This window comes from Mustela lutreola, chromosome 7 (genome assembly GCF_030435805.1).
Source record: "Mustela lutreola isolate mMusLut2 chromosome 7, mMusLut2.pri, whole genome shotgun sequence".
Classification (NCBI taxonomy): Eukaryota; Metazoa; Chordata; class Mammalia; order Carnivora; family Mustelidae; genus Mustela; species Mustela lutreola.
Window position 1 is genome coordinate 8,839,945 of NC_081296.1, and position 18,164 is coordinate 8,858,108.

The window sequence follows — 18,164 nt, forward strand, 5'->3', positions numbered from 1 at the left end:
CTCAGGAAGTCCCTAGTGTTCGCGCAGAAAGCCCCACACCCCAGGAAATGCCTCAGTCCCAGGCAAGCTGGAACGGTTAGTCCTGATGCCTAAGAGTGTAAGTGCTGGGTCTCGGTATAAATTATCATCAACTTTACTAGATCATACCAAACTGTTTCTCGGATTTTCATGCGACGTCTGGTTGTGGTTATTTCACATCCTTACCAACTTGGTACCATCAGCCTCTTTTCATTGATGCCCTCCTGGTGGATGTGGAATGGTAGCTTGTTATGGTTTTCATTTGCATTTCCCTGATAAGTAAGGATGTTAAGCACATGTGTTCATATGTTTATTGGCCATTTGAATAAGGTCATCTTGCCTGTTTTATACTCGATTGTCACTTTTCCTTAATAAGTTGTAGGAATTCTGTATATACTTTTGATATGGACCATTCATAAGTTTTATGTGTTTTGCAAATGTCTCCCCTCATTATGTGGCTTGTTCTTTCATGGTTTTACTGATGTCTTAGGGTGACAGAAAGTCCTTAATTTTAGTAGCCACATTTATCAAATTTTTCTTTTATTATAAGTGTTTTTTCTATTTGTTTTGTGTGTTTTGTTTAAAAAGTCTTTCCCTACCCGGAAGTCATAAAGATATTGTCTTATATTATTTTTTAAAAGCCTATTGTTGGGGCAGCTGGGGGTTCAATTGGTTAAATACCTGCTTTCAGCTCAGGTCATGATCTCAGGGTCCTGGGTTCGAGCCTCACGTCAGGCTCCCTGCTCTGTGGGCAATCTGTTTCTCCCTCCCCCTTTTCCCCTTTCCCCTATTTGTGCTCCCTCTCTCTCTCAAATAAATAAAATCTTTAAAAAATATTTAAAAGCTCTATTGTTTTCTTTCTTATTTACTTCTGTGAGTCACCTGGAATTTGTTTTTGTGTGTGGCATGAGGCAGGAGTCCTGTCTCACTTTTGTTTCCATATGGACAAGCAGCACCATTTACTGAAATGACCATCCTTTCTCTACAGCTCCGGAGTGCCACCCCTCAGATATCAAGTGGACACTAATGCCTGAGTCTGTCCTGGCCTCTATGATAGTTCTTTCATCTATTTTTTTTTTTATCTTGTCTTAATCACTGTAGCTTTATGATAAATCTTGATGGAGCAAATCATATCATCATGTTCTTTTATGAGAGTGAACTAGATATTCTTGGCTTTTTAAATTTCCTTCTTTGTTTTTAATGGTTGCAAAGTATTCCTTTGGATGCTTGTGACCAGATTTTATTTAACTAGTCTGTTGCATCTATAAATACTGCTGCAGTGAATATTCTTATATCTTTTATGTCATGTGCACGTATTGAAAGGATATACTCTATCCTCTGCCTATAATGGACTTCTCCTCTGCACCTCATGACCTACTCCTACTTATCCTTCAAAACCTTCCCAAATGCCTCATCCTTTGATAAAGGCTTTGCCTGCTCTGTGGCAGAGTTAGTCACTCTTTCCTCTATATTCTTGTGGTCCTAGATGTTCCCCATCATTGCACTTATTATAACGTTCAATGTTGGTTTCCTCTTACTCCTCTTTAGTAGCACTGCAGCTTTTAGAGCACAGGAAGGTGTGTCTTCCTCATCTGTGTGCTTGGTGTGTTACTGGCACTCAGCAAATACTGATCAATGAACGAACACAGAAATATAGAAATGAATAAACTCCAGCTAGATGACTGTCTTTCCAGATTTCCCAATTCTGTTAGTTAGCTGTATCCTTGTAACTTCTATATTTTTTGTCTTTAGATCCCAGAGCTTATGACTTAAAATTTTTTTTCCTTTCAGAACTATACTTGTAATTTAGATATTGCTGCTAATAAGTAGGAAAGACGGGAAATGTAGAGAAAGGCAAAAAAAAAAAAAAAAAAAAAAAGGAAAAAAGAAAACCAAATTCATGGCAGAAGGAAAGAGAGCAGTTAGTTGAATTATACTAACCTGTAACTGGTTTGGGTGGTTTGATCTTCATTATGTGAACTGGAACACTCAACTTAATGTCTCCTCTAAAACAAACCATCATATCCTACAATAAGGAAAAAGCACAGCTAAGAAGCCAACAAAGGGGATATAACAGAATCATTAAAAACATATCTGAAAGAAGACAGAAAAAGAGGGGAAAGGAAGAAAGAAAAGGGGGAAAGTGGGACAAATAGAAAGTAAATAGCAAAGTGATAGATTTAAATTGAAACACATCAATAATTACATTAAACATAAATGGCCTAACTACCCTAATTAAAGGTAATTGTACAAAAACTGTATAAGAAGGTAAGACCCAACTACATGCTGTCAAAAAGAAATTCATTTTAAATACAAAGACACCAATATTAAAAGTATAGAAAAAGATACATCTTGTAAAAATAATGAAAGGAAAGCTGGGGTGACTGTATTAATATCTGACATAATAGATTTCAGAGCAAAAAATATTACCAGGGTTCAAGATTCACTGAATAATGATAAAACAGTCAATTCACCAAGGAGATATAACGTTCCAAATGTTTACACACCTAATAACGGAGCTTCGAAATACATGAAGCGAAGGCTCATAGAAGTGAAAGCAGAAATAGATAAATCTGTAATTTATTTTTTTAACCATCTCTGCCCTCCCACCTCAGGCAGCGATCCTGATAAATCTGTAATCTTAAAGATTTGAACACTCCTCTCCCAATAACTGATAGAATAGACAGAAACCCAGTAAGAGCATAGTAAGGATATAGAAGGAAAAGCAGTAAATATATAGGAGACTTAAATAACTTGACCAACAATAGCTGAATACACATTGTTTTGAAGTGCACATGAAACACTTAACAAGATAAACCATATTCTGGGCACAAAACAAATCTTAATAAATTTAAAAGGCTTCAAATTATATGAAGCATGTTCTCTAATCACAATGGAATTAGAAATCACAAAAATAAAGACATCTGGATATTTCAAAGTATAGAAGTATTTAGAAGTATAATATACCTCTAAATAATTCATTGTTCAAAAAATATGTCAAAAAGCAAACTGGGAAGTAATTTGAAGTATTTTTTAAAATAACATAAAATTATAAAGAAAGGTCTATTTCTGGGCTCTCTGTTCTCTTCCATTGATCTATGTGTCTGTTTTTGTGCCAGTACCATACTGTCTTGATGATGACATCTTTGTAATAGAGCTTGAAGTCTGGAATTGTGATGCCACCAACTTTGACTTTCTCTTTCAATATTCCTTTGGCTATTTGAGGTCTTTTCTGGTTCCATATAAATTTTAGGATTATTTGTTCCATTTCTTTGGGGAAAAAAAAAAAAAGGATGGGATTTTGATAGGATTACATTAAATGTGTAGATTGCTTTAGGTAACATAGACATTTTCACAATATTTGTTCTTCCAATTCATGTTCACTATTACATGATCTCCCTGATATGAGGAAGTGGAGATGCAACGTGGGGGGGTTGGGGGTAGGAAAAGAATAAATGAACAAAGATGGGCTCGGGAGGGAGATAAACCATAAGAGACTTTTAATGTCACAAAACAAGCTGAGGGTGGCTGGGGGTAAAGGGGTAGGGAGAGGGTGGTGGGGTTATGGACATTGGGGAAGGTATGTGCTATGGTGAGTGTTGTGAAGTGTGTAAACCTGGCAATTCACAGACCTGTACCCCTGGGGCTAGTAATAAATTATATGTTTATTAAAAAATTAAAAAACTTTTTAGGGGCACCTGGGTGGCTCAGTGGGTTAAGCCGCTGCCTTCGGCTCAGGTCATGATCTCAGGGTCCTGAGATCGAGTCCCGCATCGGGCTCTCTGCTCAGCAGGGAGCCTGCTTCTCTCTCTCTCTCTGCCTGCCTCTCCATCTACTTGTGATTTCTCTCTGTCAAATAAATAAATAAAATCTTTAAAAAAAAACTTTTTAAAAATATATAACGGAAACAGCTAAAACAGTGCTTAGATGTAAGTTTATAGCACTAAATGCCTATATCAGAAAAGAAGATCTCAAATCAATGACCTACCTTCCTACCATAAGAAACTAGAAAACAAGGAAAAACTTATACCTGAAGTGGATGAAAGAAAATAATAATCAAATTGGAAACCACTGAGATAAAAAACAGAAAAAAAAAAAATGAAGAAAAGAAATGAAACCAAAAGCTGGCTCTTTGATGAGATTAATCAAATTGACAAACCTCTAGCCAAGCTGATTAAGAAAAAAAGAGAAAATACAAATTACCAATATCAGAAATGGGAGTCATTTAAGTGTCCGACTCTCAATTTTGGTTCAGGTCATGATCTCAAGGTTGTGAGATAGAGTCCCGCACCTGCCATCAATGGGGAGTCAGTTTGGGATTCTCTCTTCCTCTCTCTCTGCTCCTCCCCCACCAGCTGTCTCTGTCTCTCTCTCTCTCTCTGTCTCTCTCTATCTCAAATCAATCAATCAAACAAACAAACCAATATCAGAAATGAAGAAGGTGACATCAAAACAGATTTTACAGGGGTAAAATCTGTAAAAACAGATTTTACAGGGGCGCCTGGGTGGCTCAGTATGGATTTGGCTGAGGTCATGATCTCAGAGTCATGGGCTCAAGCCCCACATTGGTCTCTGCATTCAGCATGGAGTCTGCTGAAGTTTCTTTCCCTCTGCCTCTCCCCCTGCTCACTCCCTCTCTTTTTTTCTCTAAAATACATACATACATACATACATCTAGCTTTTTTAAAAAACACATTTTACAGATAATGAAAGGATAACACGGGATTATGAACCACTTTATGTCAATACCTTAGGTAACTTAGATACAAAAGTTTCCTTAAGAAGAAAGAGATAACCCTTTGTCACTCAAGACATCAAATTTGTAGTTCCACAAAGGAAATTCCGCAGCTAGATGGCTTTATTGGTTACCTCTATCAAACATTTTAAGAAGAAATAATACCAATTCTATAAAAACTCTTCCAGAAAATAGAATGGGAATATTTCAACTTATTATACAAGACCAGCATCACCCTGATACCACAACCAAAGATGTTATAAGAAAATAAAACCAGGGTACCGGGCTGGACCAGTTGGTGGGACGTTCGACTCTTGATCTTGGGTTTGAGCTCAAGCTCCAAGTTGGGCTTAGAGATGACTTAAAAAAAATCTTAAAGAAAAGGAAACTAAATATTCTTCATGAATATACATGTAAAATTTATTAAGAAAATATTGGCAAGTTAAAATTGGTGAGTTGAGCTTTGCGCAGTGGCAGTATTGTAGCCAATGAGGTTTATCCGAGGCGCAATTATTGCTAATTGAAAACTTTCCCTAAACTTGGTGAGTTGGATCTACAAACAGTTTCTTTAAAAAAAAAATTAAAATAAGGCACACATAAATAACATTAAGAATAGGAAAAGGGCTTCCTTTCCAACCCGGGCCCGGCAGAATGGCTCCCGCGAAGAAGGGTGGCGAGAAGAAGGGCTGTTCTGCCATCAACGAGGTAGTGACCAGAGAATACACCATCAACATTCACAAGCGCATCCATGGAGTGGGTTTCAAGAAGCGTGCCCCTCGGGCACTCAAAGAGATCCGGAAATTTGCCATGAAGGAGATGGGAACTCCAGATGTGCGCATTGACACAAGGTTCAACAAAGCTGTCTGGGCCAAAGGAATAAGGAACGTTCCGTACCGCATCCGTGTGCGGTTGTCCAGAAAACGTAACGAGGATGAAGATTCTCCAAACAAGCTCTACACACTGGTCACCTATGTACCTGTCACCACTTTCAAAAATCTACAGACAGTTAATGTGGATGAAAACTAATCGCTGATTGTCAAATAAAGGTATAAAACTGCAAAAATAAATAAATAAATAAATAAATAAATAAATAAATAAAAAAGAATAGGAAAAGGGACTAATTTAAAAGACAGGTTTTTATTTTTATACCATAGGAAAAACATATTTACACATATACAAAAGTTATAGATCTACACTAATAAATGAATTGTGACTGAACTAGGCTCAAAAATTTTTTTTTAAATTTTGAAATTAAAAAGATAATATAAGGTGCCTGGGTGGCTCAGTGGGTTAAGCTGCTGCCTTCGGCTCAGGTCATGATCTTAGGGTCCTGGGATCGAGTCCCACATCGGGCTCTCTGCTCAGCAGGGAGCCTGCTTCCTCCTCTCTCTCTGCCTGCCTCTCTGCCTACTTGTGATCTCTGTCTGTCAAATAAATAAATAAAATCTTAAAAAAAAAAAAAGAAAAAAAGAAAACCACAAGGAAAAAAAATATTCTACAAGCCAATCTCATGTTTGAACATGGATACTCTATGAACACCAAACTATCATTTTACTTTGTCAATATCTTATTTAGGACTTCAATATCAGCAAAGCAAACTGACAATGCAATTAAATGAATTATTACCAAGTATGGATTACCCAAGAATGGAAGGAAGAATGTTTCCACATTAGAAAATCTATTAATGCAATCCACTGCATTAGCAGATTAAAGGAGAAATACTCTGAAAAGATGAGGAGGAAGTATTTGATGAAGGTCGATATCTATTCCTAATTTAAAAAAAGAAATAACAAACTCCTAGCAAACACAGGCTGGAGGGACACATGCTTAGCTTGCAGAAGGATATTTATGTCAAACACTTTTAGGAAGCTTCATGCAAAATGGTGAGACACTTGGGAGTGTCCCAGTTGGGTCCTGTCCCCACGACTATTCAACATTTTACTAGAGCTCCTAGAAAATAGAACAAGGCAAGAACAAAAAATAAATAGGAATAAATACTTGAAAGAGGAAAAACTGTCATTATCTACCGTTAGGATTGTCTATGATTGTCTAGGTAGAAAATCCAACAGTATCAGCTGACAGACCATTAGAACTTCAGTAAAGAGGCCAAGGGTCCTGAGACTCAGGTGAAGGAAGTAAAGTATGAAATTTAAGGAGACTCTCACCCTTAGGTGTCCACCCTGTGCTTGCATGAACCTGCCAGGATCTAGGTTTTGCTGACCTCACTCAAATACAAGATCAATATACAAAAATCAGTAGCATTCCTTCCAATTTTCTGAAACTTGATATTCTTCCAGTTTCTTTGCTCTAACTAAGGACCTGATGAATACTGATACAGCCACAGACTAGCACGAACTTGCTAGAAAATATAGATGGTAGTGTCAACATTTAACACTTAATACCTCTCCTTCCTGAAACCCCATTAAAATGACAAAAAGTCATTGAGGAGAGCATCTCTTCAGAAAGACAGAGACCAAAACAAATTGGAAGAAAAAAGCAACTTGGGGAAAACAGACCATACATGGAGAAGAAACACCAACAACTAGAAACGTTTTTTAGGGAAGGCATAGTATTTATCAAATAAACAATCAGAGAAAAAAGGGAGACCCTTGTAAATAGAAATATGATAGCAAAAATGAAAAACTCAGTGAGAGAGTGGAGAGACTGAGCCAATGAGCTCTCCCCAAAAGGTGAACAACAACAAAAGTATGGAAAATAGAACAGAAAATAATCGGGTGACATTGATGAGATTAGAACCCTGGCAGTTTTGCTCCAAAGTTCATTAAGGTCCTGGTGTAGGTAGATGAATGTTGTAATGGGACAGGATAAAGAGCATAAAAATATATACAGGAATGATTAAAGATCACACTTCAAAACAAATGGGAAAAGATGAATTGTTCAAGGTTATCTGTGTGATGATTGGCTATTGGAAAAAATAGATAAAAGTGACCCCCTTCTCACTCCATTCACAAAAGACACTCTCCTCTATGAATTAGAGTGAAATGTCAAAAACAAAACTCTGAAATTATTAGAAGAAACCACAGGAGAACTTATTCATAACCTTGAGAGGGGAAAACCTTCTTCAGTAGAATGAATATTTTTAAAAAGGATAGAAAATTCTCACTGTATTCAAACCTAAAGCTTCTCCCCCCTCCCCGCTTTTTTTTTGAGAGAGAGAGAGAGAGCATTCACATGCAGTGGGGAGAAAAGAAGAAGGGGGAAAGAGAGAGAGCCCCAAGTGGGGCTTGATCTCATGACCCTGGGACCGTGACCTGAACCAAAATCAAGTTGGATGCCCAATTGACTGAGCCACCCAGGCACCCCAAGCCTAAAACTTCTTTACAACAGAAAAGCACACGAACAATGGAGAAATGGAATTAACAAATTGGAAGCAAATATGTAACAAGCAAACTATATAGGCAGGCAATCCAAAGAAAACCAGTAAAATAAGGCCAGTTAAAAATATGGAGATCAATGAAAATTATACAAGATGTCATTTTGTTCCATCAGTTTGCAAAAACAAAAAACAAAACACAAACAAACAAACAAACAACAGAAAAAAGGATAATAGCAAGGTCAGAGAGGCTGTGGAGAAATTGGTTAAAAGCCTCAGGGGGTTGGGCCTCTGACTTTGGCTCGGGTCATGGTCCCAGGGTCCTGGGATCAAGCCCTGCATCGGACTCTGCTCCGCAGGGAGCCTGCTTCCTCTCCTCTCTCTCTGCCTGCCTCTCTGCCTACTTGTGACCTCTGTCTGTCAAATAATAAATAAAATCTTTATTAAAAAAAGTTAATTGTCACGCCACTTTGGGGAGGCAACTTAGCAGTATCTACATTAACACTAAAAATGCAGTGCCTGAACGCTCAGAAGCACCCAGGTATACAGAGAATCGACAAAGTTTTTCACTGTATAATGTAAAAGCCACAAAGTGAAAATGTCTTCAGTATTAATAGACTCATACCCCAAATAAACTGTGGTATATCCATAATATGGAACAGAATACGATAGGTCAAAAGAACAAGGTAGGTTTATTTGATGTTGAAAAACTTTGCCGGGGCACCGGGGTGGCTCAGTGGGTTAAAGCCTCTGCCTTCGGCTCCGGTCATGATCCCAGGGTCCTGGGATCGAGCCCCACATCGGACTCTCTGCGCTGCAGGGACCCTGCTTCCTCCTCTCTCTCTCTGCCTGCCTCTCAGCCTACTTGTGATCTCTATCTGTCAAATAAATAAATAAAGTCTTAAAAAAAAAAAAAAAAAAAAAAAAACTTTGCCAAAAAAAAATAACACCCCCCCCAAAACAAAAAAAATGCAAAGTTGTAAGAAAATATATAGTATAGGAAATTCTCATAAAACAAAACAAAAAAAAAAAAAAGAAAAATTTTCCCATAGAAAAGACATTCCCATAAAACAAAACTATATATTTTTAAAGATAAATGCATGTAAGAACCTATGTAAGATACACACCGAAGATCGAGGAAACACACATCAGGCTAATAACGATGAGGACCTGTGGAGACAACTGCTGTCTCCGAATTACCTGGCTTTTCCCAGAGTGATAGGTTCACCTGTTGTTTGTATAATTTGAAGCATAATGTAATTTAAAAAGGGGGAGAAGAGAGGGCTTTCGAGAGACTTCCATGTGGAGGTGATCTCTTCTGTACTGGCCAGCCTGGGTCCTCCCCAGAGCAGAGCCTCTGGAAAGCCTGGTGTGCTCCTGCCCTCAAAGGGAGAGCCGGGAAGCTCCAGGGAAGCCACTCGTCCCTGGAGGTACGAAGATGAAACCCTTCAGGAAACTTGGCTTGGGGGACTGGGCTGTTATTTAGGCAGGAGCAAACCGGGCCTCATGGGGCCTGAGGGTATATAATTTGGGGGCCTCTTGTGAAAGAGAACACAAAATTTTGAAAGCAAAATGCCCATGGCCATCCAAATACCTAAATGGTGACAGGGGGAGAAGGAGTGAAGACAGTGGTCTGAAGTGACTGTGGCTAAAATGTTACTTTTGCCAATTTTACAAGACTACGTGGCCACTTTTGCCAATTTTACAAGACTACGTGGCCATGTGAATACATTGTTAGGATCCCTTGCAGGGCCTTGGAAGGGGCCATACAGGTGAGGGGCCCTAAAATTTCACCTCCCTTATCTTCATGGAAATCCATCTCTCGACAAACGACTCGGGGCAATGATCCTCAAGGATAGGGGCCTGTCTTTCGTGGATATGAGGTACGAAGTTGAGTGACAGAGAATCTGAAAATGTGCCCTACTGGAACATTCTCCTGGGATACTTGTTATTTAAAGCACATTTTCAGTCAACATAAAAATCTGTGGCATGCAACCTAAATTTCCCTGCAGATTTTCTTTAAAATTCCTTACCGTTTCTAGATCTTCTGAAGTCACAGGTTCAAGAGCATTCTGAGGAGAAAAGTGAGAAATTAAGTCACAATAGGCTGGATGTATGTGCGTCCCCTGCTTTATTCTCTCTCTCCCCGTTACTGCCGTCAGTAGTGAATGCATCCTGCAGACACAGACGACTGATATTTGTGTGGTTGCCTGGCCCGCAGGATTTTAACACAGGATCCCCTGCTGTCCAGGGTCTTAGGATGCAGGAGGGGAGATTGGAAATAGTGAGAGGAAGAAATATGAATGTGGGTGCCCCTGGGTGGCTCAGTCGTTAAGCGTCTGCCATCAGCTCAGTTCATGATCCCAGAATCCTGGGATCGAGCCCCGAGTCAGGCTCCTTGCTCAGCGGGAAGCCTGCTTCTCCCTCTCCCACTCCCCCTGCTTGTGTTCCCTCTTTTGCTCTCTTTGTCAAATAAATAAAATCTTTAGGGGGCGCCCGGGTGGCTGGGTGGGTTAAAGCCTCTGCCTTCGGCTCAGGTCATGATCTCAGGGTCCTGGGATTGAGTCCCGCATCGGGCTCTCTGCTCATCATGAAGCCTGCTTCCTCCTCTCTCTCTCTCTGCCTGCCTCTCTGCCTGCTTGTGATCTCTGTCTGTCAAATAAATAAATAAAATCTTTTTTTAAAAAATAAGGAAAATCTTAAAAAAAAAAAAAAAGAAATATGAATGAACAGAGGTAATATTGGGCATTGAGATTATTTTTTAAAAAATAAACTGAAATGGTAGAGCTCCTACTTTCTAAGAATAATATGAAGAACATATGTATTCCCTATATATTGACAACAACCTGTTTATACCATAATCTGGGAAATGCAGTGAGGCATGAAAGGATTATTTCAGCCCAGGGCGGGGGTGGTGGTGGTGGGAATAAAATGACCGAGGAGGCAGGAATCAGGATAAAAGACCTGGGAGTGGTCTTGGTGGAGAGGCACCTCTCAGAGAGAGAGAGAGAGAGAGGCAGGCTCCCACTACTGAGGGCCCCTCTTAATATCTTATTTTGACCAAAGCAAATCGAGTTTGGAGTCATGGGCCCATGTGCCTGCTGTCCTCTCTTGCCGCCTCCGTAATTTGGGGGCCTCTGTGAAAGAGAACACAAAATTTTGAACGCAAAATGCCCATGGCCATCCAAATACCTAAATGGCGCCATTTGTCCTGACTCCAAGGGGCATTTAGGCAGATGTGGGTCAAGGGGAGGGAGAAACGTATCAGTGGGAAACAGGGGCCTTTCCTACCGGTTGTGGCTGTCTGACTTTCTTCTTCGGATTTAGAGCCGGTTGGGGGTGCTCCACCTCCTTGAGCCAAGACTCCTTGGGCAATTTGTACACGTCCAGCCAAGTGTCCCCAGCTCCTGCATTGGGAAACCAAGGCGCCATTGGGCAACTGTGCGTAGGTGACAAGCTTCCCGTGAGGAAAGGCCTGTCTTCTCAGAACCCCCAGCGTGGGGCCCAGCAGGCACCCTCGGAACAGAGACTTGGGCAGACCGAGGGGGCCGTGGTCCTGCCATGGGTCGCTGCCCGGGGAGCTGTAGGGCCTCTCCCCTCAGGCCACCACCTTCTGAAGGAAGCCGGGCTCCTTACCGTCACAGCACTGGTATTACGGTTTTTAACCAAGCTGTCACCTCTGCCCAGACCCCCTGTCTTTTTCTAGGTTCCAAGAGGTAAATTACACAGACATTTTGTCATACTGCTTTTCCTGTCAGGGGAGGAAGGCGGTATGACACAGAAGCCATGACTGAGAGGGGATGGCTGAGGCTGGAATTGGGAGGGATTCCCTCCAGAGCATTCTTCTGATATTTGAGGAAATGACCACCAAGGACCACCTGGGTGTGGGGCTTTAACTCGTCACGGAAACACACTCAGCTTCTATACCCAATACCTGACAACCTGGGAAGGGCTGCTTCCCCTTGGTTTGGGGCTCTAGCTAAGTGTTTCCTTTAACACGCAATCATCTGGACCCCTGGACTTCAGGTTTCTGGTCTCCAGTCCTGGGAGAGAATAACTGTCTTGTTTTGAGCCACCGCATTTGTGGTACTTTGTTGGGGCCTAGGAAACAGGACAGAGTATAAAAGCTTCCTTTGAAGTATATACTTTCCTCAAGCACTTAACATTTGAGGGACCTGTGGCAAGAATATAGAGGCCCATATACCATATGTCTAAATATTTAAAAGTTTGGGGTGCTTGGGTGGCTCAGTTGGTTTGGGCTGCTGCCTTCGGCTCGGGTCATGATCTCAGGGTCCTGGGATCGAGCCCCGCATCGGGCTCTCTGCTCCGCAGGAAGCCTGCTTCTCTCTTTCTCTCTCTCTCTGCCTGCCTCTCTGCCTACTTGTGATCTCTGTCTGTCAAATAAATAAATAAAATCTTTAAAAAAAAAAAAAAAGTTAAAAGTCAGGTTGCCTGGGTGGTTCAGTCTTTAAGTGTCTGCCTTTGGCTCAGGTCATGATCCCAGGGTCCTGGGATCGAGCCCCGCATCAGGCTCCCTGCTCAGCTCATGTTCCCTCTCTTGCTGTCTCTCCCTCTCTGCCAAATAAATAAAATCTTTTTAAAAAGATAAAAATCAAGCTAAGAGTCACTTGAATAAAAGATGTTCTATCTCGGCAGTAATAATTACAGCAAGTAAGAGCCAACGACAAATGCTAGAATTGGTGGGTTGTACTTCAAGGGGATGCGGGATAGATGCATAGTCTCAAAGTATCTCCCCCCAAATGCTTATCGATTACTGTGGTGGTTTCAACATATGCCCCCAAATTCTCTGATTCTTCTGCCTCCAGGAAGAGAAGCTTAAATCCTTTCCCCTTAAGTGTCGCCTAGACCTAGTGACTTGCTTCTAACATAGTATGGGACGGGAAAAGCAGTATCGTAGTGGGGGAATCTGGCAGACACCAGTAACCTGGGTGAAATTGCTGGCACATACCCCTGATATACAATGACAAGAGCATGTCACCTCTGTGGCATCTCCCCTAAATCCTTAACCCTGGTTGAATCATGAGAAACAGAGCAGGCAAATTGAAATTGGGGGACCTTGTGCAGAATATCTGACTGGTATTCTTCAAAAGTGTCAAGGCCATGAAAAACAAAGACTGAGAAATTGTCACAGATTGGAGTAGACTAAGAAGACACAATGACTAGGGGCGCCTGGGTGGCTCAGCGGGTTAAATCCTCTGCCTTCGGCTCAGGTCATGATCCCAGAGTTCTGGGATCGAGCCCCGCATCGGGCTCTCTGCTCAGCGGGGAGCCTGCTTCCTGCTCTCTCTCTCTCTCTCTGCCTGCCTCTCCACCTACTTGTGATTTCTGTCAAATAAATAAATAAAATATTTAAAAAAAAAAAAAAAAAAAAAAAAGAAGACACAATGACTAAATAGAATATGGAATCCTGGATTGAGCCTTGGAACAAAAATTTAGTGGAAAAAAGGGGAAAACCTGAAGAAAAAAGCCACCACCTTTAGTTAATAATATTATATCGATGTCATCGCTTAATTTTTAAAAAGATTTTATTTATTTTTTGGACACAGAGAGAGAGAGCACAAGGAAGCAGAGTGGCAGGCAGAGGGAGAAGCAGACTCTCTGCTTAGCAGGGAGCCCGATGTGGGGCTTGATCCCAGGACCCTGGAATCATGACCTGAGCGGAAAGCAGAGGCTTCACCCACTGAGCCACCCAGGCACCCCTGTCATTAATTTTGACAAACGAACTGTGGTCACGTTACATGTTGGTATTGAAAAACAAGGGACACCCTGTCCCTATCTTTACAACTCCCGTAAATTATTTCTAAATAAAAGGTTTGAAAGGAGGTGGTTATCTGGAAGAGGCTACACATCTGAACCTTCTTATCAGCTCACCGTTAATCTCACCTTGTAGGAGGAAGGCCGCGAAACCCCCTCCTTGAGAGATCTCCACCTTCACACAGGTGGTTTGCTTGCTGGCATCATCCTGGAAAGAAGAGAAGCGTGGATAGAGTAAGGTCAGCCTCATGATGGAGAGGAATGGTGGACTTTGGATTTCCCGCCTAAAGGTTTTGGATGTATTTCCTAGTTTCTTAAATACCATAGATTGGATGACTCATCAACAATAGACCTTTATCTCCCATAGTCCTGGAGGCTAGAAAGCCAAGATTTCCAAAGATTTCAAAAATCTGGCAGATTCAGCGTCTGGCGAGAACCTGTTTGCTGGTCTGTAGACTTTCTGCCTGCCACCTTCTCAGGTGCCTTCACATGGTGGAAGGGTTGAGGGAGCTCTTGGGGCTCATCTAAGGGCATTAATCCCATTTGTGAAGGTTCATGATCTAAACCTTTCGAAAAGCCCCACCTCCTAATACTCACACCAGAGTTTAGGATTTTCAACCTGAATTCTGTGGGGACACAAACATTCAGTCCATAGCAAGAAGAGACTGACTGTAACCCTGGTATGAAATTTGCTCAAATTTCAGGCCAGGTGAGAGATTCAATGTTTATGGTTGTCTGTGGCCTGCTTTTTCATTTTCTTAATTGTATCTTTATAATAACAAAGATACTTGTTATTATTAAGACCTTTATTAATAGGTGCTTGCATTTTGTTGGGTTTAAAAAAAAAAACAAGTTGTAATGTTTTATTACAAATTAAAAATGAGGTGCTTAAAAACCTCAACTTGGTGAGGGACAGCTGGGTGGCTCAGTTTGCTCGAGAATCCAGTTCTTGATTTTGGCTCAGATGGTGAGACCAGTCCTTGCATCTGGCTCCGCACTGGGCACGGAGCCTGCTTGGGATTCTCTCTCTCCCTCTCCCTTTGCCTCTCCCCCACCATCCCAGGCTCGCTCTCTCTCCAAAACAAACAAACATCTCAACTTGGCTAGATATGAAACAATGTTAAAACCTTTAAAGGTGTATTGAAAAAAACCAGACTTTTCAAAAAACCCATTTGTTATTACCAAAAAGAGACATCTTTAAGTAAAAATAAAAACCAGATGCTGCATAGATGATGCCACTAGTTCTAGCTGTCTGGTCAACAGTAGAAATACAAGCACTGAAGGTCTTCAGTTCCAATCTTTCATTCACTTCTTATTACTGGGATGTCATAATTTCACCCCCCACCCCTCTGGCAACCACCAATCTGTTTTCTGCATTTAACAGTCTATTTGTTTCTTTTTTTTCTCTGTTTTGTTTCTTAGAATCCACGTAAGAGTGAAATAATATAGTATTTGTCTTTCTCTGTCTTATTTCACTTAGAATTATACCCTCTGGGTCCATCCATGTTGTGAATGGCAAGATCTCGTTCTTTTTTATGGCTGAGTAATATTCCATTGCATCTGTATATACCACATATTTTGTATCCATTCATCTATCAATGGACACTTGGGGCCTTCCATAATTTGGCTATTGTAAGTAACACTACAGTAAATACAGAGGTGCATAGAGTTTTTCAAATTAGTATTTCATTTTCTTTGGATAAATTCCCAGAAGCACAATTACTGGATCATGTGGTATTTCTATTTTTAATTTTTTGAGGAATTTCCATAGTTTTCCACAGTGACTGCACTGACTTACATTCCCACCAACAGCACACGAGGGTTCCTCTTCTCCAGCTCCTTGCCAATTCTTGTTATTTCGTATCTTTGATTCTAGCCATTCTGACAGGTGTGAGGTGATCTCATTGTGTTTTTTTGATTTGTATTTCCCTGATCATGAGTGGTGTTGAGCATTTTTTCATGTGTCTGTTGGCCACCTGCATGTCGTCTTTGGAAAAATGTCTGTTCATATCTCCTGCCAATTTTTTAATTAGATTATTTGGTTTTTGGGTGTTGTGTAAGTTCTTTATACATTTTGGACACTCTTTATTAGATATGTCATTTACAAATATCTTCTCCCATTCTGTAGGTTGCCTTGTCGTTTTGATGATGGTTTCCTTTGCTGTGCAAAAACCTCTAATTTTGGTGTAGTCTGGATATTTATTTTTCGAGATCACTCGGTGGGGACAGGACAGGTGGTAAGCCTGCATTAGCTCAGTCCCGCCCTGCTCAGCCTGGGGAGCCATGACGCCTCACCTGAATTCTCAGCTGCTTTGTCCCTTTGCCATCTTATAGCTTAGGTTCTCCAGGCATTTGCATCAGTAATAGAAGTTGCAGGGTTGAGGAGACTGCTGACCTTGGGTGTCATCTCCTTGATTTTCCTTTTCTTCATTGCTGTCCTCTCTAGGGGGTCTTTGGTGAGGTGGGCCCATCCCCTGATACAGATTCTCTCACTGATCTACCTGCTTCTGCACCCTACTCGTCTACCCCCTTCGTCCCTTCTGCACGGGAGGGTCGGCATAGTGTGCTGGGCTCTGCCCACATGCAGGTGGGGACTGTCACCTGTGCCAGGGCCTGACCTTCAGGGGCACTCTCTGACCCCTCTGACCCCTCATTCCTTTCCCTACTCTCACAAGTCTGGAATCCCACTGGTAATTGCATGGAGGCCCAGCCCTAGACATGGACAACGTTTCCCCCTGGTTCTATTCTGCACTGATTTACTGCCTTGTGCTGAACTCCACCAGGGCCTATGACGCCCACTGCCTCTGCACACTTTCTCCTCCAACAACATCCAACTCTTCCATCTCTTCATCTCCTATATAAAAAAGTCCCTTCTTGGGGTTACCTTTTATGGCAGTCTGCTATCCAAATACATCTTCCTTGGTGTCCTTGCTGCTGATGAAACCGTGTCTGTTCTGCGCATGGAACCACCTGACTGGTCCCTAAACCTCTGTTGCCATGACCTCCTTGTCCCCACCAGCAGGTGCCACTACTCCCTTCTTGTGGGCGGGTGGGCATAGGCGGGGGCACTGCGGTATGGGCGGGGGTATTGTGGAGGCCCCTGCTGGGTCTCCTCTCCACGGCTCAGGATTGCTGTCACTCTGATCGGGGACAGCTATGGCTCCCCCTGGAGTGTGAGGGTCATTGGGCTGTGCCGGTGGGGCCGGTCAAGGCTCTCAGGGCCCCCCGTCAGCTCCTGCTAGAGAGTGAACTCCAATAGCATCTTTTGATGAGAAGTTTTAATTTTTTTAAACTGCTTTATTAGGGATATAATAACATGTACCAACTACATGTTTAAAGTGTACAATTTGATGTTTTGACACATGTATATCTCTTGAAACCATCCCACAAGCCCATGAACATATCCATCACCCCCGAAGTTTCCTTCTGCCCTTGGCAATCATCCCTTCACCTTTCTCCCACCCCACCCCAGACAAAAACTGATGTTCTCTGTCACTACATTAGTTCGTATTTCTAGAATTTTATATAAATGGAATTATACGGTGTGTACTCTTTTTGTGTCTGACTTCTTTCACTCAGCTTAATTATTTTAAGATGCATCCATGTGCATTAATAGTTCATACTACTGTGTGCGCATACTACAATTTGCTTATCCCCGCCCCCCATGCTGATGGACATTTGGGTGGCTTCTGGTTTTTGGCTAGGACACAGGCAGCTGCTTATAAACATTCACAAACACATGTTTGTATGGAGATACGCCCTCAGTTCTCCTGTGTAAATATCAAGGAGTGGAACACCCAGATTGTATGGTAGGTGTACATTTAACTTTAAAAAAAAAACTGCCTGGCTGGCACAGTTGAGTGAGGGCGTGACTCAGGGTTGTGAATTTGAGCCCCACGTTGGGTATAGAAATTACTTATATAAAAAAATTTTTAAAAACCTTAAAGAAAAACCTGCCAAAATAACTGTACCATTGTATTTCACCACCAGCAATGTATGGGAGTTCCGGCTGTTCTGGATCTCTGCCAACAGTCGGTACGGTCACTCTTTTGAACTTGAGGCATTCTAATACATCTGTTGTGGTAGCTCGCTGTGATTTTGACTTGCGTTTTCCTAATGACTAAGGATGCTGAGCAGCTCATTTACTTCCCATCTATCTTCTTTGGTGAACCGTCTTTCTTTTCAAACCCCTGCCCATTTTGAAAACTGGGTTGTTTGTTGTCTTATTGTTGAGTTTGCATCTTGAGAGTTCATCGCATGTTCTGGATACAAGTTGTTCATCAGGTAGGTGATTTACAATTA

The 18,164-nt window shown here is 41.5% G+C and overlaps 2 protein-coding genes and 1 pseudogene across 6 annotated transcripts in view; 2 read left to right on the top strand and 1 right to left on the bottom strand.

Annotated features, from left to right (window-relative positions):
- WDR93 (WD repeat domain 93) overlaps window positions 1-18,164 on the bottom strand; it is a 44,668-nt gene that overhangs the window by 18,808 nt on the left and 7,696 nt on the right. For all 5 annotated transcript variants that reach the window (XM_059180001.1, XM_059180002.1, XM_059180003.1 and 2 more), the window contains 4 exons: window positions 13,992-14,070; window positions 11,379-11,494; window positions 10,121-10,159; window positions 1,960-2,044 (listed from right to left, as the gene is read on the bottom strand). In XM_059180001.1, the coding sequence (XP_059035984.1) occupies window positions 1,960-2,044; window positions 10,121-10,159; window positions 11,379-11,494; window positions 13,992-14,070 (319 nt within the window). The remainder of the gene's footprint in view (window positions 1-1,959; window positions 2,045-10,120; window positions 10,160-11,378; window positions 11,495-13,991; window positions 14,071-18,164) is intronic.
- LOC131837329 (U4 spliceosomal RNA) lies at window positions 5,213-5,335 on the top strand (annotated as a pseudogene).
- Window positions 5,375-5,822, top strand: LOC131835607 (large ribosomal subunit protein eL31-like). The gene has a single exon (XM_059180008.1). The coding sequence runs from the start codon at window positions 5,405-5,407 to the stop codon at window positions 5,777-5,779; it is 375 nt and encodes a 124-aa protein (XP_059035991.1). The 5' UTR covers window positions 5,375-5,404; the 3' UTR covers window positions 5,780-5,822.